The sequence below is a fragment of the Pleurodeles waltl genome, chromosome 6 (assembly GCF_031143425.1).
Source record: "Pleurodeles waltl isolate 20211129_DDA chromosome 6, aPleWal1.hap1.20221129, whole genome shotgun sequence".
Taxonomy (NCBI): Eukaryota; Metazoa; Chordata; class Amphibia; order Caudata; family Salamandridae; genus Pleurodeles; species Pleurodeles waltl.
This window is the reverse complement of record NC_090445.1, coordinates 1,227,344,474-1,227,366,408: the sequence shown is the minus strand read 5'-3', so window position 1 is coordinate 1,227,366,408 and position 21,935 is coordinate 1,227,344,474. Positions and strand designations below refer to the sequence as shown.

The following is a 21,935-nucleotide window of genomic DNA, read 5'->3' as shown; positions in this document are numbered from 1 at the left end:
CTTGGGGCTACCTAGAGCCTACCTGAGGGGCGCCTTATTTGTAAGAAAAAGTAAGGTTTAGGCTCGGCAAGGGGGGGGGGTACACTTGCCAATTCTAATTTACAGTTTAACACTGCACACAGACACTGCAGTGGCAGGTCTGAGGCATGATTACAGAGCTACTTAGGTGGGTGGCACAACCAGTACTGCAGGCCCACTTGTAGCATTTGGTTTATGTTATGTTTTGTTATATGGCTTTATATAGCTCCTGACTGCCCAAGGGCTTCGCAGCTCTCAAAACTGAAACCATAACATCACACACAAATACCCCGGAAATCAAGCTCTAAATAGCCATGTCTTTACGGCCTTCCTAAATGAAAGTTCCTGCGTCATTGCTCGAGTATTAAGAGGGAGGGAGTTCCAAAGCTTCGCTCCCTGATACGCCAGCTATCTTCTGCCCCATCTGTCTTTCTTCACTTTCGGGATCACTGCTATCAATGATAAGGAAGATCTAAGTGATCTGTTTGGTGCATAGAACGAAGCTAAAGACCTTAGCATTTCTGGACCTTGGTTATGCAATGCTCTGTACATAAGGCATAATACCTTGAATGGTATCCTCCTGGCCACCGGGAGCCAATGTAGCAAAGGAAATTCCTGCCTTTTATAGATTTTTTTTTTTTTCTTGGGGACATCCAGCAGCCGACGCGCCGAGGCATTCTGAACTCTCTTCAATCTTTTTTTAAAGTATGGTAATTTTCATTACTATACATTCATCCAACCACCACCACCATGCATGGCCTTTGGCCGTGTGTGGCGACAGTTATGCCAAACTCCTATGAGCACCCAACCTTACACCGTGCACCCTGAGCGCTGAAAGGGTTGATGGCAAGGCCTGGCCTGCAGCCAGTCTCTGCGGCTGACACCCCCCCCCCCCCCCACCCAAAACCCTACTCTGCACAGGGGCCTTTGACCCTGTGAGGTGGGAGTTGGCCTCAGCCTGTCTCTGGATGTGAGAGTAGGTGTAAGAAGGTGTATCTGGGGGTGAGAGTGGCTGAGAGTCTGGGTGTGAGAATGCATGCATTAGTGTCTTAGTGGGTGCATGAGTGTCTGTACAGGTCTGTGAGTGAGTGCATGAGTGGGTGTGTGAGTCTGAGAGGGTGCACGAGGGTATGAGTGGGTGTGTGAGTGGGTGCGTCAGGGTCTGAGTGGCTCTGTGAATGGGGGTGTGAGTGGGAGAAAGAGATTGAAAGAGAGAAAGTGAGAGGGAGAGAGATGTTTTTGATGTATGATATACTTAGAGTGATATATTCCTACACAAATTGAAAATAAAAATGTATTTCTCAATGTAAAATAGTAAGATCACCTTTCAGTAAGAGCCTCAAACATTTGCAGTTGAACTCTCAACTCTTAACGGTGATGGTCTGTCACATTACAGAGAAGTTCTAGTTAGGAAATAGATTTTTTTTTTTAAAGGCATAGAAATTCACTAAAAAAAACAAAGGTTACTTGAACTTTATAGTTAAGCTCACATTTTAAACATACAGAACCATAGACATTCACCTGTTCTAGTTTGTTACGTACGCGCCGCTTGCTCACCGAGTGTTTTGGTCAGGGGGTTATACTTTTTCATCGAGGAACCGCTCTAATTTCAGCCCTCATAAGATCCTCCCTTATCCAGCGTTTCATTCAGCCATTTATTTCATTTGTATGCCGAGGTAAAGGTGCTTCAGTCTTCCATGCTACTGAGGAGGCATTGACTTTATAGGGTCGGAAACGAATCAACATTTCACATGGAGTTGCTTTAATTTCATAACTCATTGAATTAAGGATTAGGATCAACACCAAATTAATTGAGGTTACAGATTTCCTCAGTGTGATTCTTTATCGAACTACCTCAGGTGTGGACAGGCTTTTTTAATTAAGGACTTATAGCCACATGATATATAGAAATAATTGTGAGAAGTTTGAAGTTCATTACATTATATGTACCCACTAGGTTGGCTTTTTAGTATGTATGTTTTATGTAATGTTGTATAGAGTGAGCTTGATGACCATCTTCATGATTGAAATAAATTAATTAGAAAAATAGGTTCTAGGATTCTGAGGCTGAGGATACAACAATATTTAAAATTGATTAAAAAAAGGACCCTTTTGGGGTGCCATGTGATATATGGTATATGTCCAGTGATCATTTGATGTTTTTTTCACTGTTGTATTGGATTTGTTGAAATACTCCCCACTGTTTACCACTTATTGTGGGTTGTTAAGTAACTTTATGCCATGAGTTCTGGTTTCTATACAGAAGTATAACTGCTGAATTTCTATGGTTTTGTGTGGGTAATGTAAATTTTATTAACAAATCCAAACGCTGAAATTGCTTAATATAATTGAAATTGAACCTGTGACTCGCAGCTTGTGAGCTGTAAAATCACGTCAAGGCACCAACTGCTTTACAAGCCATTGACGTGCCTTTTCTGCGTCACATACAAAAAGCCATTCACACCGTTCACTGTTGGCCCAATATCTCACATCACCAAACTGTGCCATGCCAGTGCCCATCACGTATATGCCCACTGGACCGACACACCAATCGTTCCACCAATCACCAAGGCATCAACCAACTCTACACACACTGCACTCTTTGGACACAAACGCTACATCTTTGACAAGGAGAGTCTTTTTTGGGTGTTGGACTGTGTTCAGGAAAGTGGTGTTTCAATGTAGTCCCATCCTCAGCCACCTTGATTCTAAGGACACTTGCCCCACTGCAATAAGGCTGTCTGTTACAGACTGCTGAAAGTGTACAAAAGTAATTTTAGAGAGTGAGAACGGTCTTTGAAAACAACGGCTGCTAAATGAAAAACGAACTTCTTTTACGAAATGTATGACTGATTAACATTATGAGTCTTCAACCTTTGATCTATTTTATTTGCTCTTCCTATGTGCTTGTAGTAGTCTAGAAAGTGCACTGGTTTGTGCGGGTCTGCTGCCTGGCCCCAGACATTCATAGCTGAAGTATTTTCTTTGTGAATGGTTGTGTGCATGTGGTCATCTATTCTGTTTGAGCTCCGCAAGGTACTGATCTGTCCCTTTTGAAACTTCTTACACACAAGCTCTTTCAGATAATCTTTACAGTTAGAGCGGATTGTGCCTTATGACACAGTACCCACTCTGAACAATTCTTTAAATAATTGCGCACACATAAATGATGCCCTTGTAGAAAAGTGTTCTGGCAAGTTTACACACAATTATTTTTCACTGACTACAAAAGCACACCCTGGGGGCTCAGTTGAAGAATCCCTGCCTGTGTCACCACATAATGTAACATGCTCTCTTGTAGGGTATGTACTGTCTAAAAACTAAACAGCTATTGAACGGGACCAGAGACCATCCAAAGATATTTCTTGACCTGAAACACCGGACTCTGAAATGATGAACCACATAGTCAAAGACAAGCTGAATCTTAGAGACCGTCACAATTGGGGTGATCTTGTGGCGACGCTGTAGCATTATCCACAAAATCTAACATCTGCAGCAAAAGTAAATACTGTTCTTGACTCGTGGTTACACAAAAGCAAAGCTTTAGGCATATATTTGGTTGCATGGAATCTCATAAATTGCTGTAATAAGCCAGGGTTTTGGTGTTGTCTGCCGCGCTGACACATCCTGGGTTAAACAATTGTGCATGTGGCATCAGCCCATTTCAGCAATTGTTTTTTTGCTCTGCAAGGGACAGCATTTCCCTTAAATATATGCACATCTGCCTGAAAATGAGTGTATTACAGTTTCAGGCATGGTGGGACAGTTGTTTACTTATCTTTCTTTTCCACTTTTTAGGTTGAACTTTTGTTGCCCTCTATTTAGAGTGCACAGCATCCCTACCCTGCTACTTGAAGCTCTCTTACGACTCATTTGGTCTACAGTGTTCTGCATCCCACATGACCACTGCTTCTAAGCAATGCGCCTGTTTTATGGAATGGTTTTGTCCATAGTTTCTTACTATTACAAATGTTCCAGCATGTTTAGATGCTGCCACATGTGACATTTATTCCCTGGTTATCTTTGATCCTGCTTGCATGTATCATTGTTTTAACATTCCAAGGTTGCCTGCATGTTGATTTTCAACATGGCAACCATGTTTGAACTTTAAATTTGAGGTAAACTATGTACAGTATCATTCCAAAATGACCGTCCTCTATTTTTAATGTTTTACTCAGTCTTATTGCAAACATGTGCCTGCCCTATTTTAGGTGCCGTTTTCCTTTCTTTTTACTTTTATTCTTAAATTTTATCATACATTGATCTTGTGTGTGTTTGTGATTGACGCGCATATGAATGCAAGTTGGAGTTGGTGGGGAATAAAATGAAGCAAAAGTGCACTTGTAAGTAACAGACTGCAAGTAAACTCATCAGCGATTGAAGAGACACTTTCACTTGCATGTGTGACCTGTTGGCATTGCCAGTGCCCGTTTTTATAGTTTTTATAGTTTTGCAGTTTTTATTTATTTGTTTTAAGCAACTAACAATTTTTTCTCTTGTAGGTGAGCTGCATTTGGGGATGCGCATATGATGAACGTTGATCAGCAAGCTCATCTTGGCGCTCTCTATGGGCAGCCTCCACCTCAATATCAAGGATATCAGCAGCCTGGTTATGGAGCTATGCAGAGTTCTGGGGCACCTTCCCCACAGTATGGAGCATACAACGGTCCAGTAACTGGATACTCCCAGACTGCTCCACTGCAAGGTAATGGCAACACGAGCTTCTGCTCTTTACAGACGTATTAATGTTCCACATTTGGTTTAGGTGGGATTCTTAAATTGTTTTCAAGGCGGCGGTCTAGTTACTTCCACTGCAAGAGTTGAGCACGTTATGCAACATGCTTACTTTTTTTTTTTTTTTTTTTTTTTTTTTTTTTAAAGTTGTTTCCAATCGGTTGAATTTTGCTCTTGACACCTGGTCTTTCGGATACCTTTTTCCATTTTAGCATATAATTACTGTGCTCTGCCAGCACCCCATCCCTTTTGTGTTTTTATTGCTTATACGTCGAATCCTGTAATTTAATAAATTATAGCATAGTTCATAAAAATGTTTTAAGCTGTTGCCCCATGCAGATGTTTTTCTCTTGTGAGTTTTGGAGAGAGGGGTTGTATCTGGCTTTTACAATTGTCACACTTATTGTTTTTTGTTGTTGTTTTTTTTTGGTCTTGCTTGTCAACAAGTGATTTTGTTGCTACAAGTGGTATTGTTTACAATAAAGGGCTTGCAGCCCCCCATTACTTACCATTTGTTGGCTTCCTTGTCACTCTTATTTGGGGCCTCCTAATTGGCCAGCGCTTGCAGATGCCACTTTTTCATTTGGAGCATGGACCAAGTACTGATTGATTTAGTTTGACTCATGTTCTTGTGCTGTCCATCCACTGATTTATGTAATATTTTCTTTCTTTTATTGTCTTTATTCTTCCTGTGTTGCATCTGGTTGCTTCTTCCTTGCTTACAGCCGGCCACCTTCCATCTTGGGTTTTTTGCCCTCTCTCTCACCTCAAGTGTGTTTTAAAAAAAAAACTTTTGTATAGCATGGACTTTACCTAAAGGTAATTGGAGTGCTTTAGTTGAGCACCAGTTACACAAGGTCACAATCATATTTTCAGGAGAGATTAAGTGACTTGCCCAGAATCACAAGCTGTTGAGTCAAAGCTGAGGCTTGAACCTGCTTTTCCAGTATTTTTAATACCTCTGATGTCAAAATGTGTGGGTTGTGGTGCTCTCAGGCCACTGTAAGACATTGGAAAGATGAAATTAATCAAACGCACTTCCCTGCAGCTTGAAAGGTTTTGTTTGTTCAGGTTGAGTTCAGCTGTCAAAGTAAACATTGTAGCAGAAGTAAACTTGTGCAATTCATCACATTTAAAATGGTGCTTTTCAGAGCACCTTAATTTTAATACTTGCTTTAAACAGCCGACTACTTTTTGGGTAAAACATCCTCTGAATCAAGCAAAAGCAACACCTCTAAGTGCTGACAAGGGCAGCTCTAGAATAATCTTTGCAGTTGGCTTATTGTGTTGTCGGAGCTTTGCTTTGCAGTGTGATACTTCACTATGCGCGCATAATCTCAGCGTTGCTGACCACTGGTTCTGCAAGTGTTAGCTACCGGTGTTCAAGCACACCAGACTTGAACACATTAATAATAAAGCAAGCCAAACTGCAGCCCACAGCACTCCAAGTAAGGCTAGGATTAGTATTGTAGAGTGGATTTGTGGGAGTAGAGTGGATTAGAGAGAGTAGAGTGTTGTAGAGTTGTGTTGGGGAGTAGAGTTCAGTGGCAGAGCGTTGTGGAGTGGGCTGGAGGTGACTGAGGTAGTGGGGTTGACTGGATTGAAGTAGAGTGGGGTGGATTGAAGTGGGGTAGATTGAGGTAGATTGGATTGTCTAGAGTGGGTTGTATTGAGTGGATTGGACTGGGGTGGGGCTGGGTGGATTGGGGTGGGTTGAGTGGGGTGGGTTGAGGTGTATTGGATTGTGGTGGGGCTGGATTGGATTTGGGTGGGGCTGGATGGATTGGGGGTGGTGGATTGAATTGGAGTGTGGTGGTTTAGGCTGAATTGGGGCAGTCTGTATTTTGGAGTGATGTGGTCTGTATTTTGGAGTGGAGTGGGTTGTGTGCCATCGAGGTGGGGTTGATGGTATTGGTGTGGGATGGCTTTGATTAGAGTGAATTGGAGTGTGGTAGGCTAGATGAATTGGACTACAATGCAGTGGGCTGGCTTGGGGTGGGTTGTAGAGGGTTGGATTGGATTGACGTGGATTTCAGTATGGTGGACTGGATAGGGCTGGTGTTGGATTAAGGTGGATTGGTAGTGAATGGGGTGGTGTGGGAGGATTGGAATGGGGTGTATTTAGGTGGGTGGATGGGAGTGGAATAGGGTGGATTACAATGGGAGGAATTGGGGTAGATTGGTTTGGGTTGAATTGGGGTGGATTGGTTTGGGTTGAATTGGGGTGGATTGGTTTGGGTTGAATTGGGGTGGATTGGTTTGGGTTGAATTGGGGTGGATTGGTTTGGGTTGAATTGGGGTGGATTGGTTTGGGTTGAATTGGGGTGGATTGGATTGGATTGGATTGGGGTGGGTTGGGTTGGACTGGTGTGGGTGGAATGGAGTGGATTATGATGGATTGGAGTGGGTTGAATTGGAATGGAGTGTGGTGGACTGGATAGGGTTGAGGTGAATTGGAGTGAGGCAGATTGTTTTGGATTTAACTAGCGAGTGGCAGACTGGAGGGGGTTAGACTGGAGGGGGGCATATTGTTATGGATTGGAGGGGGCAGAGTGGAGTGGACTGGAATGGGGCGGATTGGGGTGTACTGCATGATTGTGTGTTAAAGCATTTCTAAAATTACACATAAGAAACAAACAATGTGGCTTTGTGATATTTAAAACAAGATAGTTGTCCCCTTTTAAGCACAGCACCCACAAGCAAAAACAAAAGAAAACATGAATGTAGAAACAAAATAAACATGAGTGCAATGTGAGAAAAGATGACTTAGCAAAATAAAAAAGTTATCCATCCATCACCATATGTATAAAGAAGCCATAACAACTGCTGTAAGGAACCAGGGCCCAATCTTGTTCGAGGGTGTGAATGTTAGATATACCTGGAATTGTCCCCCATTACCCTCCAGCGATGTCGCTCCCTTATAGCGGCTACTGCTTTCCTTTGTGAGTAAGGGATAAAATACAAAATGGGGACACCCCTTTCACCTTATCTTTGTCTGGAACAAGAAAGCACAAATGGTCCACACCATGGAAGAAGCCCTTTCCGTTCTTGGGCTGGAGGACTCACTTGCAGACTCTGTCTGTGGCCCCCTGCAACTCCCCAACATGCAGGACTACTGACAAAATAGCCCAGTAGCCCTTCAAGAGAGGCACCCACAAGCCAGCCGCAGCTGAAAGCCACAGAAAATGCTTGCTTTGCTACATCTGCTTTAGAGCCATGATAGTTCACAGGAACACACCTGAGTAACCACGCAGCTGCTTGACCCATGGAGCAAATGCACAAGAACGCCTCCCCCTCAAAAAATCCTCCTCCTTTCTGTCCTAGTCTGAATCTCCAGCCATTGCAGGCAAACTATCTGATCTTCTTGTAAGGCTGATGCTACTGATACATCCCAGCACAGTGTTGAGCTGGAACGATGAAGGCCATATAACCCATTCAGCAATTACCCTGCTCCAGTGCCCCTTGACATAACCCCTGCATACAAGATACTTATGACTACCATGGAAGGAGTGGTACCATTCTGTATTACCCCCCAGTTAGTTAACACCCCCCTCTCGGTCTCGTTAACTGCCTTGGGGACAGGAAAGGCTGTGTCTCACGTTGTCATCAACTACCCCTTATCGCACTCTGGCACAACACTCACCCGGTCCTGAATAGATGGTTAAAGTACTGCACCTCCATGCCCCGTGAAACTAATAGCATTCCTGACTGCTGCATGATTCCAACCGCGATGCATGTCTTCTACAGGAGATGCTCATCCTTAAGAAAGGCTGGGGGAAGATGAGGTCCCATAGGTTCAACAAGCAATCTTCTCCTCTGAGCCCAGCAACAAGGCCAGAGTAGCTATCTTGCTAGGTCGCAAATTTCAGTTTCAAGTTCTCCAAACCCAGGTGGAAGTGACTGGGAGATTCCACTCCTTACAAATCTCTGTGAACAAATACACTTTTTCCCTTGCAACACTACACGCCCAGTACCAGTTTATCTTACCATTGGCCTACTTACCTCATCCAGACTCTTACCTTGTGATAGGTGGAGACTTCAGCCTGGTTCAAAACACCTTGTTAGACAGATCAACCTAAAGAGCAGGCCAATTTAGGGTCTTCACAGCTGAAGAACTGCAGTGGCTTAGGGATGTGGGATTGATGGATGCATAGTGCTCTCAGCATCACATCAGACATATGCCCCATCAATCACTTTCCACATTCCTGGGTCTGCCGCCACATGCGGGTAATGGACATTCATGCGACTCTACTTTACAGGAGATAAGGGAGGTTATCCAACACTTCCTCCAAACAAATGACATGTGTTACACCTCCATTTCCCTTATTTAGGGAATACTGAAAGCAGTAATCTGGGCACCTTCCTGGCCCTCTCTGAGAGACTTAACAAGACTAGGAGAAATAAACGTGCGGAGCTGGAAGACCGGGTGAGAGTCCTAGAGAGGGCTTATTAAAAAAAAAAAAAAAAAAAAAAAAACAGGCGCTTACAGTGGGGAGACAACTAACCCTTGCCAGAATACAACTCTTTGCACTAAGCAAAAATACTGTGCAGGGGGCAATAAAGCCAGGTCACTTCTCGCTAATAAAGAGTCCAAATAAAACAAGGGCAGGATGGCAGAAATCCAGACAACAGAAAACACCCACAGTGATATGGACATCGCACAGACATTTAAGCACTTCTACACTGACATTTATATGGGAGAGGCAGCGAACCCCAATGAAGTCAGTACATATCTCACTGGGGCACACATCACATGCCTATCTGGGTGAGAGGCACTCTAGTTGGAGGCAGATATTCAAGTGAACGAGGACTTGTCTGCCATCTGCCATTTTCAGCTCAGCAAGGACCCGACCTGGCAGGTTTACCCCAGGCTTCTACAAACTATTCAGCTCCCAGTTGGCCACTATTCTCATTCACCTTTACAACTTGTTTGGAGAAATTGGTGCTCACTGAAACTATGCGGGAAGCGGTGATCACTATGATCCCCAGACTTGGTAAAGACCAGATACTGTGCTCTTCATACTGACCAATATCCCTGCTAAATGTGGACGGCAAGCTCTTTACGGGTATTCTGACTGCTCGCTTTAATTCATACATGCAGGGCCTTGTAGACCCTAGCCAGACTGGGTTAGTTCCTGATAGAGGCTGCAGAGAGAATACAAAATGCCTGCTCCACCTCCTAGATATGTTTCCAATTTAGAGTTCTGGCCCCACTCCTGTCAATTGATGCAAAAAAAGCTTTCAACCGTGTGCACTTGCCATTCTGCCAGCATGTCTTAGATGGGATGGGATTGGGGACCAGGTTCCTAAGGTGGCTATGGAGCAGCTTTTTCAGTCCTAAAGCCCAAGTGAAAGGTAAAGGGTTGATCTTGCAGGCCTTCACAGTAGCCAGAGGTACACACCAGGGGTGCCTTTTTTGCTGACAATGTTATGGTGGCAGTGACTCAGTCTCTTTACTCACTGCCGCCCTTTTTGAGTGAGCTGGAGGCAATTGGCAGGATCTCCATATTTGAAGTCAACATCCAAAAGACCCATGCTTTCAATGTCACCATCCCGCACAGTGACCGGGCCAGATTGGAATGCCTTTTCCCTTCCAATGTTTGACCCAAAGGGTCACTTTGCTCGGTTGAAACTTTACTCCTCCTTGGAGAAAATGGTGAAGTGTAGGTATGCCGAACTGATTGCCCCTGCTCGAATGGGTCTCCCAACCTGAAAAGCTGGAAGTCTCTCCTAGGTACGCAAAATATCTGAAGTGAAAATGATCCTCCTCCTTCCCAAGATACTGTACACTATGTAGGCCTTCCTTCTACAACCCCTCCCTTCTTAAAAGGCAAACTACTGCACTTGATGGAGACCAACCTTTTGGGCAGCAGGAGTCCACATATGGCTAAGAAGTGGGCATACCTATCCATGGCAGATGGAGTCTTGGACATCCCCCATCTAACCAATTACTACCTTGCGGCCCAGCTTCTGTATATAATCGGTGGAATGGAAAGGCTCCTCACGGAAACACACTGACGCTTCATTGATCAATCTGTAGCAGGGATTCACATCTAGAAAATCCATTAGCTCTCTAAAGTTCTATCCGCCCCTTCACGGTCCATATCTTGCAAGGTAACACAAGTGACAGTAGAAGCCAGGGATCCTGTCATGATTGGATAGCGCCTTGTCCACACATCTTCCCCCCCCCCCCCGTGCACCCTTCTTCAGCAAGCCCATACTCCCACCTCGTAAGTCAGGCAACAAAATCCGTATCTGGCTTTAGTCTAACTGTGAATGGATCGGAGAAATCTTCAACCACGCTGATGTTATGGGCTTCTGACACATATTCCAACTATGGTATCCCAGTCAGTGAACACTGGCATTACACAGCTATTAAACATTAGGTCACTCAGCCCATGACCCATTCTTACGCCAGAGGACAACTTATGAAATAGAACAAATGGCCAATCACCAGCAAAGATAAGGGCCTAGCACTTTGTCCTATATACCTTCCTAAATAGTCACAGCTTCCAGCCCAGAGTTGGTGGGAGCCCGAGCTGGAGCATTCCGTTACCTCTTAAGAGTGGTCTGATATACTTCATAGGGCCTGCACGTACTCCTACAGGGAAAGAAGCCAAGTTCAGAATGACACATTATTGGTTCTACACCAAGGCCAGACTGGTGAAATGGAAACTCAACAGTACAGATAGCATTCCAATTGCTCTCTGCGCAGCCAAAGAGGTCATCCCCTCTAAATGAGGCACAAACCCCTCACCAGTCCATGTGGACTGTCACAAGCTGTGGGACAGGATAGCAATGCAAAAACTCAGCGCCTCTCTGGAACACAGACTACTACAATTTGCTAAAGTAGGGGGAACTTGTATTCTTAGCACATGGCTTCCATGAACTGACCTGCCCCAATGCACTGACTTAACAGGAGGTGAGGGCACAGCAGTTCTGCACAGTGAAGATTGACTGCAATGGACTGGACATTGTAGCTGATGCAGCCCTGAGGCACAGAGTACTTTATGATGGAATTCACCTTTTTGGTGGGAACCACCTCTCCTCAAGTATGTAAATGTGATGTCCCACATGCCTTTTAGTCACCCCCTCACCCCAAATGTATCCCTTTTACGCCACATTGTTATCCCTCACTGGCCATTGGATATAGGTTAGTGTGTTATCAGCCTAAATAAATGTTTTTTTAAATGAAACCATAAAATAGTTTTTTGCTAGATCAAAGTTTTCTTTTTTTTTTTTCCTTCTCCAGGTCATTGGCATGCGCAAGCAACTATACTTTTATTCGTGGTGAGGTCTGAAGAAGTGTCATTGTCTTAAACAGAGGAGGTTCTTTAGGAAATGTGGCTCTACATGTGGCGTGTTGGCGATATGAGATAATATCTAGCTGAGTTGTCAGTGATGGTTTGCATAGGAATGAGTCTGCCATCAAAGAGGAAATAGAATACAGTAGGGTAACCTAGTCTTCCTTCAGGATATAGCCAAATAATGGGAACAAGAAATTCCTGAAGGAATTATTTAAATTATTTTCAACACTTTTTAGGTTGGTCATTCGGGATCCAATCAAGCCAAATCAATTGATGAATATCATTTATTTAGAAAGTAATTGACGGCTCAGTAAAAAGGTAAGTATTCTGTGCTACACTATGAACATCAGTAGTTTTAATGCCAGGAAAACATGTTTATATACATTCTATACAAAACAAGGAAATTACAAACCAATAAGTGTGTGTATATATGTATGTATGTGTGTGTGTGTGTGTGTGTGTGTGTGTATATATATATATATCGATGCCATCTAGTGTTGGGCCCGGAGTGTTACAAGTTGTTTTTCTTCGAAGAAGTCTTTTCGAGTCACGAGATCGAGGGACTCCTCCCCTTTCGGCTCCATTGCGCATGGGTGTCGACTCCATCTTAGATTGTTTTCTTTCCGCCATCGGGTTCGGACGTGTTCCTTTCGCTCCGCGTTTTGGTTTGGAAAGATAGTTAGAATCTCGGGAAATTCGACGGTATTGTTTGCGTTCGGTATCGGGTTAGTTACAACAGATCGACACCGATTTTTTAAGAGCTCCGGTGGCCCTTCTGGGTTTTTCGATCCCCCGTCGGGGCCTGGTCGGCCCGACCACGTGTCTCTTCAAGGCTAATGGAACGGACCCCATTCCGCTTCTGCCCCAAATTTCACAACAAGTATCCTTATACAGATCAGCACCTGGTCTGTAACTTGTGCTTGTCTCCAGAACACAAAGAGGATACTTGTGAAGCCTGTCAAGCGTTTTGGTCGAGGAAGACCTTAAGAGACCGAAGAGCGAGAAGACTGCAGATGGCGTTGGCGCCGACAGGACAAAGACACTTGGAGGAGGAAGAAGAAACCTTCTCCATCGAGGAGTCGGACGAGGTCGATCCCGAACAGACGCCTAAAACCGTGAGTAAGACGTCGACACACCAAACTCACGAGAAGACCGCAAAAGCCCAGGGGACGCCACTGCCAGCAGGCCATGGCTTAACCCGAAAAATAGGTGACCGATCATAGTCACCGAAAAAGGGCACGCATGTGTCGAAGACATCCGACTCCGGTCGAGATACCGGCACACAGCAGACTCGACCCCGAGACAGCGGGTCAGAGCAAGTTCGGCACCTAAACTAGTCGGCACCGAGAGACCGGGACGCCAAAAAAAAAAAAAAAAAAAAAAAGTGTTGTCGGAGCCGAAAAAGACAGCCGAAAAGGTTTCCATTCCGAAACATCCGGCCTCGGAACCAAAATCAGGTTCCTACACAGAGGAACAGGGACTGTCCTCACAAATGCAAGGACATAAGTTTGGTCAAGAACTAGAGTCAATGGAGCCAGACTACACTCAGAGAAGGCTCCACATCCAAAAGGACACAGGGAAGATAAGTACTCTTCCCCCGATCAGGATGAAAAGAAGACTTGCCTTTCAAGAAAAAGACAAGCAGCCACAGGCAAAGGTGGCAAGACAAGTAACCCCGCCACCATCTCCACCACGCTCAACGCACACATCACCAGTAGCCACTCCACCACTGATGCAGTCCCCAACTCATACTGGAATGAGTCCGGATGATCCTGACGCATGGGATCTTTATGATGCGCCAGTGTCAGATAACAGCCCAGACTGTTACCCAGCGAGACCGTCACCACCTGAGGACAGTACAGCCTACACACAGGTGGTGTCAAGAGCAGCGGCATTTCATAATGTCACCCTGCATGCAGAGCCTATTGAGGATGACTTTTTATTTAACACACTATCCTCCACTCATAGCCAATACCAAAGCCTCCCTATGCTACCAGGAATGCTAAAACACTCCAAACAGGTGTTTCAGGAGCCTGTGAAGGGCAGGGCCATAACTCCCAAGGGTGGAGAAAAAATATAAGCCACCGCCAACAGACCCGGTATATATCACGCAGCAATTAACACCAGACTCTGTAGTAGTAGGGGCAGCTCGCAAGAGAGCAAACTCTCACACCTCGGGAGACGCACCTCCTCCAGACAAGGAGAGTCGTAAGTTTGACGCTGCGGGGAAAAGGGTTGCAGCACAAGCGGCCCACCAACGGCGCATTGCCAACTCACAGGCACTGCTGGCAAGATATGATAGGGCTCATTGGTACGAAATGCAACATTTCATTGAACACTTACCCAAAGAGTTCCAGAAAAGGGCACAACAGGTGGTGGAGGAAGGACCGAGTATCTCGAACAATCAGATACGGTCAGCAGTGGATGCAGCAGATACAGCTGCTAGGACAGTAAATTCGGCAGTAACCATAAGGAGACACGCATGGCTGCGTATGTCAGGATTCAAGCCAGAAATACAACAAGCTGTGCTGATTATGCCTTTTAACGGACAGCAGTTGTTTGGGCCGGAGGTGGACACTGCTATCGAAAAACTTAAAAAGGCCACTGATACGGCCAAAGCCATGGGCGCACTCTACTCCCCACAGAGCAGAGGCATATTTCGCAAAATGCAGTTTAGAGGGGGGTTTCGAGAACAAACTACAGAACCCACAACCTCACAAACAAGGCCCACTTATCAGAGCCAATATCAGCGGGGAAATTTTCGGGGACAATATAGAGGAGGACAATTCCAAAAGAGTAGAGGGAAGTTCCAAAGTCCCAAAACTCCTCAAAACAAGCAGCGACTTCCACGTCACAAATCCCCAACACATAACACCTGTGGGGGAGAGACTAACCAAGTTTTACAAACATTAGGAGGAAATAACAACGGACACTTGGGTCCTAGCAATTATCCAGCATGGTTATTGCATAGAATTTCTCAAATTCCCTCCAAACGTCCCACCGAAAACACACAATATGTCAAAACTACACATGGATCTTCTAGGACTAGAGGTCCAAGCGTTGCTACAAAAAGAAGCAATAGAATTAGTACCAATTCAACAGAAAGGAACAGGAGTTTACTCGCTGTACTTTCTAATACCCAAAAAGGACAAAACTCTATGACCTATATTAGATCTCAGAACATTAAATACCTACATCAAATCAGATCACTTTCAAATGGTGACATTACAGGACGTAATCCCATTGCTCAAACAAGACTACATGACAACACTAGACCTAAAGGATGCATACTTCCATATACCGATACATCCTTCACACAGAAAGTACTTAAGGTTTGTATTCCAAGGGGTACATTACCAATTCAAAGTGTTGCCATTCGGGATAACAACTGCGCCAAGAGTTTTTACAAAATGCCTGGCAGTAGTGGCTGCACATATCAGGAGGCAGCAAATACATGTGTTCCCGTACTTAGACGATTGGTTAATCAAAACCAACACGCAAGAACGGTGTTCACAACACACAAAGTATGTCATAGAAACCCTCCACAATCTAGGTTTCTCACTCAACTACACAAAGTCGCACCTTCAGGCGTGTCAAACACAGCAATACTTAGGGGCTACAATCAACACAACAAAAGGGATTGCCACTCCAAGTCCACAAAGGATACAAGCATTTCACAATGTAATACAGGCCATGTATCCAAAACAAAGGATACAAGTCAAGACGGTGATGAAACTACTAGGCATGATGTCCTCATGCATAGCCATTGTCCCAAACGCAAGGTTGCACTTGCGGCCCTTACAACAGTGCCTAGCATCACAATGGTCACAGGCACAGGGTCAACTTCTAGATCTAGTGTTGATAGACCGCCAAACATACACCTCGCTTCAATGGTGGAACAATATAAATTTAAACCAAGGGCGGCCTTTCCAAAACCCAGTGCCTCAATACGTAATAACGACAGATGCCTCCATGATAGGGTGGGGAGCACACCTCAATCAACACAGCATCCAAGGACAATGGGACACTCAGCAGAGACAGTTTCACATAAATCACTTAGAACTACTGGCAGTATTTCTAGCGTTGAAGGCATTTCAACCCATAATAAGCCACAAACACATTCTTGTCAAAACAGACAACATGACAACGATGTATTATCTGAACAAACAGGGAGGAACACACTCAACACAGTTGTGTCTCCTGGCACAGAGAATATGGCATTGGGCGATTCACAACCACATTCGCCTAATAGCACAGTTTATTCCAGGGATTCAGAATCAGTTAGCAGACAATCTCTCTCGGGATCACCAACAGATCCACGAATGGGAGATTCACCTGCAAATACTAAACACTTACTTCCAAAGATGGGGAACACCACAAATAGACCTATTTGCAACAAAAGAAAACGCAAAATGCCAAAACTTGCATCCAGGTACCCACAAGATCAATCTCAGGGCAATGCGTTATGGATGAGCTGATCAGGGATATTTGCATATGCTTTTCCCCCCTCTCCCACTCCTTCCGTATCTAGTAAACAAATTGAGTCAAAACAAACTTAAACTCATACTAATAGCACCAACCTGGGCAAGACAACCTTGGTAAACAACACTACTAGACCTCTCAGTAGTACCTCATATCAAGACCAGATCTGTTAACTCAACACAAACAACAAATCAGGCATCCAAATCCAGCATCACTGAATCTAGCAATTTGGCTCCTGAAGTCTTAGAATTCGGACATCTAGACCTTACACAGGAATGTATGGAGGTCATAAAACAAGCAAGGAAACCAACCACAAGACATTGCTATGCAAATAAGTGGAAAAGATTTGTTTATTATTGCCATAATAATCAAATTCAGCTATTACACGCATCTGCTAAATACATCGTAAGCTACTTACTGCATTTACAAAAGTCAAAGCTAGCTCTTTCATCCATTAAGATACATCTTGCCGCAATTTCAGCTTATCTGCAAATTACGCACTCCACTTCATTATTTAGGATCCCAGTCATAAAAGCATTTATGGAGGGCCTAAAGAGAATTATTCCACCAAGAACGCCACCAGTTCCTTCGTGGAACCTTAACATTGTCTTAACACGACTCATGGGTCCACCTTTTGAACCCATGCACTCATGTGAAATGCAATACTTAACATGGAAAGTTGCATTTCTAATTGCCATCACATCTCTAAGAAGAGTAAGTGAGATACAAGCATTTACCATATAAGAACCATTTATTCAGATACACAAGCATAAAGTAGTTTTATGAACAAATCCCAAATTCTTACCAAAAGTCATATCACCGTTCCACTTGAATCAAACGGTGGAACTACCAGTGTTCTTCCCAGAGCCAGATTCTGTAGCTGAAAGAGCACTACATACATTAGACATCAAAAGAGCGTTAATGTACTACATTGACAGCACAAAACAAATTCGGAAAACAAAACAATTATTTGTTGCTTTCCAAAAACCTCATGCAGGAAATCCAATTTCCAAACAAGGCATTGCTAGATGGATAGTTAAATGCATTCAAACCTGTTATCTCAAAGCAAAAAGAAAACTGCCTATTACACTAAAGGCACATTCAACTAGAAAGAAATGTGCTACTATGGCCTTTCTAGGAAACACTCCAATGACTGAAATATGTAAGGCAGCCACATGGTCTACGCCTCCTACCTTTACCAAGCACTACTGCGTGGATGTGTTAACAGCACAACAAGCCACAGTAGGCCAAGCGGTACTACGAACTTTGTTTCAAACAACTTCAACTCCTACAGGCTGAACCACCGCTTTTGGGGAGATAACTGCTTACTAGTCTATGCAAAGCATGTGTATCTGCAGCTACACATGCCATCAAATGGAAAATGTCACTTTCCCAGTGTACATCTGTTCGTGGCATGAGACGCTGCAGATTCACATGCGCCCACCCGCCTCCCCAGGAGCCTGTAGGCGTTTCGAAGTTGATCTTCAACATTTGTAAATATATCACCTTAAAGCTATATTATGTACATAAATATTTACTCCATTTCATGGGCACTATTACTATAATACACAACTCCTACCTCACCCTCTGCGGGGAAAACAATCTAAGATGGAGTCGACGCCCATGCGCAATGGAGCCGAAAGGGGAAGAGTCCCTCGATCTCGTGACTCAAAGACTTCTTCGAAGAAAAACAACTTGTAACTCTCCGAGCCCAACACTAGATGGCGGGATGTGCAAAGCATGTGAATCTGCAGCGTCTCATGCCACGAACAGATGTACACTGGGTAAGTGACATTTTCCATATGTGTGTGTGTGTGTGTGTATATGTAAGTATGTATGTATATGTAAAAAAAATCTACCAGATAAAACTTACAAGTGTCTGATATATTTGAATTCTCTCCGCCTAACAACCAAAATCTTTCCATTTTATATGGGCTGATGTATGTAAGTTTCGGTAAACACAAGACCATCCTCAGAACTTTATTTGTGTAAAAACGACCCTTAAAGTCAAATTCAGCAACACTTGTTTTAAGATTTCTCAATATGTGTGCACGGAAAAACCATGTCCCAATGTTTGCATGCCACTACAATAACACCATGCAGCCTTCATCATGGGACTTATGAAGAGTAAAATGCCACAAAATGTCACAAACCTAAAAATGTTCTTCAAAGGAGAGATACTAAGTTGAGGGTGGTAAGCAAGCATCTGACCAACTCTAGGTGTGCTTAAATGTGTAGTTTTAGATTGCATTATATGCTTAGGTCTAATATATAGTTATCAAATCATTTTCCACTACAGGGTTACTGGAAAATCCTGCAGTGGTAGATTATTTTAATTATATATAAATAAATATGTCAATTCCATTTAAGGAATAGGGACTTCCAAACAGACAATACCAACTAGTCAAGGCGACATTCTTTAATTCTGTGGAGTATGTAAACCAGTACTTCCACAGACCTTAGATTCTACATGCATCAGTGTGAGGTTTACCAAAAAAGCAATACTGCCACAGCAACAGGGAAGATTGTGCACCTGAGACTGCATACACTTCGCTGTCATGCGGGGATATTGAGCGGCGGCAGTTGACAATCTATGACCTCCCTCCAGATGTCTGTGATGTCATTCTGGCACCCAGACGTCTCAACAAAGACAGTACACGCCTACTGTTACAACAGATGTGTGGGTTGGTATACTACCAAAATGTTGATCCCCTATCTTAACTTTTGTCAGACGCTTTGTTATTTATTTCTTGTTAGCTTTGAGCACCGTTCAAGGTGTTAAAGCGTATTGTTACAGGATTAATTTAATTTGTCCATTTTTTATGCGTGAGGTTTGCATCTCAGATAATTATACTTCAAATATGCCATCTCGTTAGTATTGTTTTGGTACATATTTCTGTGCGTTGGTGATGTAATATGAACAAATTCCTTCCAGATATAGGGGAATGTTTGCATGGGGATTTATGTAGGATAGGTTATTTATTTTAATTAGAATGACGTCCTTTGTTAAAGTGTAAGGTACGAATTTGCACAATATAGATAAGCAAAATGCGTAGATTATTATGAGTTTAAGTGCCAGAAAAATGTTGTTGGTGGCCAGACAGTATGACAGTAAATTCCCACATTAATCCAGTTCATGCATAAAGGCAGCGCATTCCAGGCTGGTACAGGGAGTTAGGATAAGAAGGTCTGGTCAGAGTTTAAGGTAAGGGAAAAAGATCTGTCAATCTGAGCAGAGGTGTGAACTGAAAAGCTCAGGCGCAGGCGATTTGCTCGACCAGGCAGCCAGCATTGAGAGTAGCTGAGTGAGCCCTCCTTTTACAGGAGCTGAGGATAAGCTCTCAGTGCGGGATCGAGCAGTTCAAGCCATCCCTTCACATTCCTGAAGTGCTTGAAGATGCTGGGGTGAATCCCGGGCTTGATAGAACTTGGTAAGATTACGGATTACCTCCCTCCCAGCAAGTCATTATGACAATAGCCTTTTAGAATGGCTGAGATAAAAACAGGCCTAATAGTAGTGACTAGGAATTAGAAAGCTGAATTGTTCAGTGATCTAGGGTAGTCTAATGTAGACCTAGAGAAGGAGAAATTTCCCAATATGGTTGAAGATTTCATTTGTTATACATTCCTCATTACCACAATAATATATGTAGGTTTAGATCTGTCTAGTGATCACCTTTCACTCTTTCATCGAACTTGTTAAATTGTGTTTGTAAAATACTGACTCTTATTTTGGCATTGTCTTGAATGTGAGCATTTTCTTACCAATAAAGGTACCACATTTATACCCCGGATCTAGAAGACAATAGGGAAAGTGTCAATATACCTGAAAATATTTACCTCTGTGATTTTGGGAGATCCTTTGGATTGCAGCGTTCATCTGGAACCATTCCAACTATTAAATAGAGATTATGACTGAGTCCTAAGTCTCTAACAAGTTAGGAGGTTCAGACACTTCTAAAAATTAAGCCAATCTTACATTTAAAAAAAGACAGAACACAGCCACAATCTTAAAAACAAAGTTTTGAGGGCAGCAAAGAGACTCGTAAAGAAATAAAATAAGGGCTTGATCTCGTCCATGACAGGAATTCTGCACGGGTGGTCGTGCTCTCAGAGATGGGGATAAAATTAAAACAGCCAGATTGGTACATTGATATTCATTCTCCTCCTTCTTTTCACGAGTCTGAAGGGAAGAAACCAGAAAAAGGGCACTGTGAAGATTGTAGATGACCGGAAGGGGGGATCTAATCGATCTTCTGACTTTACAAACCAAAAAGAAGACAAGCTGTGCTTAAAAAACAAGTTAGGAAAAAAAAGTAGCAGGACTTCCTGGGGAAAAAAAAAATGCTGTCCTTCCTGAGGACCCCTCTCAAAAACGGGTCTTGGGCTTGGACAATGCTAGACAGCACAGCCGGCACTACAATTCTTCACCACAATCTTCAAGTTTCTAGAGCAGTCCAACTAATTAATATATTCAGGTGGAGACTCCATATCCAAAAGTAGGTCCTGTAGATAGAGTAAATGATATACACATACAAATAGGGGGGGTATTCCACACACTATACAGAGGGTTTTAGGGACACATGTCCACGAACAATGATTTAATTTTGACAGAGAAGGATTGATCACTGGATTTTTATTAGAAATGGTCCCCAGGGGGAGGGAATCATTAAAATAACTTATTTTCAAAGCAGCCCCTCAGATGAACAAGTTAATTACTTTTAACACCTTATCTAGTAGAGACACTCCCATCCTCAGCTCTCAAAACTGATTTCTCCATACAGCGTAGGTAACCTTTATGAAGTCCTTAGTGTCTGCACAGTGGTACATCAGCAACCTTTGTCGCTCTGGTCTTCTGGTGTGGAAAGGTCCTGAAAAGTAACTGTCAGCTCACTGGGGTGCTGCCTTTATAGGCACTGCAAATGTCCGTTCTGGAGCCACCAATGCGGAGCTGAAAGACTCCACCTACAAGAACGCAGAGGTGCTGCTCTAAAAGTTTCCTGATCCACTCTGATACCTGGGGAATGGTCTAAGATAAGAAATCTGCAGCTAGATAGTGTCTACCAGATAAGGTGTTGCTATAGGTAAGTATTTTTGTTCTTTGGATGGTGTAAAACTCATTTTTGTGTGTAGATACAAAGGAAGGTCCTTTGTTCAAGACTTCAAACTCAATGGAACTAAGTGAATAGTCAGAGGTTAAAAATTGGGATAATATCCATTTTTGGTCTTCCACATTTGTCATTTTACGCTACTAAAATAAAATCTTTAAAGGAACTTAGAACCCCTTCCTACTTCCCCTTTACTTACCTGAACTTCCGGTTTAATTCAAACGTTGCTTGAATTTGCTTGCTTTTAATTGGTCACTTCCTGCTCTTCTGCTCTGCTTTCTGCTCT

At 43.4% G+C, this 21,935-nt stretch overlaps 1 protein-coding gene across 2 annotated transcripts in view; it reads left to right on the top strand.

Moving 5' to 3' along the window:
* SEC24C (SEC24 homolog C, COPII coat complex component) overlaps positions 1–21,935 on the top strand; it is a 1,280,009-nt gene that overhangs the window by 30,740 nt on the left and 1,227,334 nt on the right. For both annotated transcript variants that reach the window (XM_069240542.1, XM_069240541.1), the window contains exon 2: positions 4,521–4,723. In XM_069240542.1, coding sequence (XP_069096643.1) covers positions 4,546–4,723 — 178 coding nt within the window. In that variant the 5' untranslated portion in view covers positions 4,521–4,545. The remainder of the gene's footprint in view (positions 1–4,520; positions 4,724–21,935) is intronic.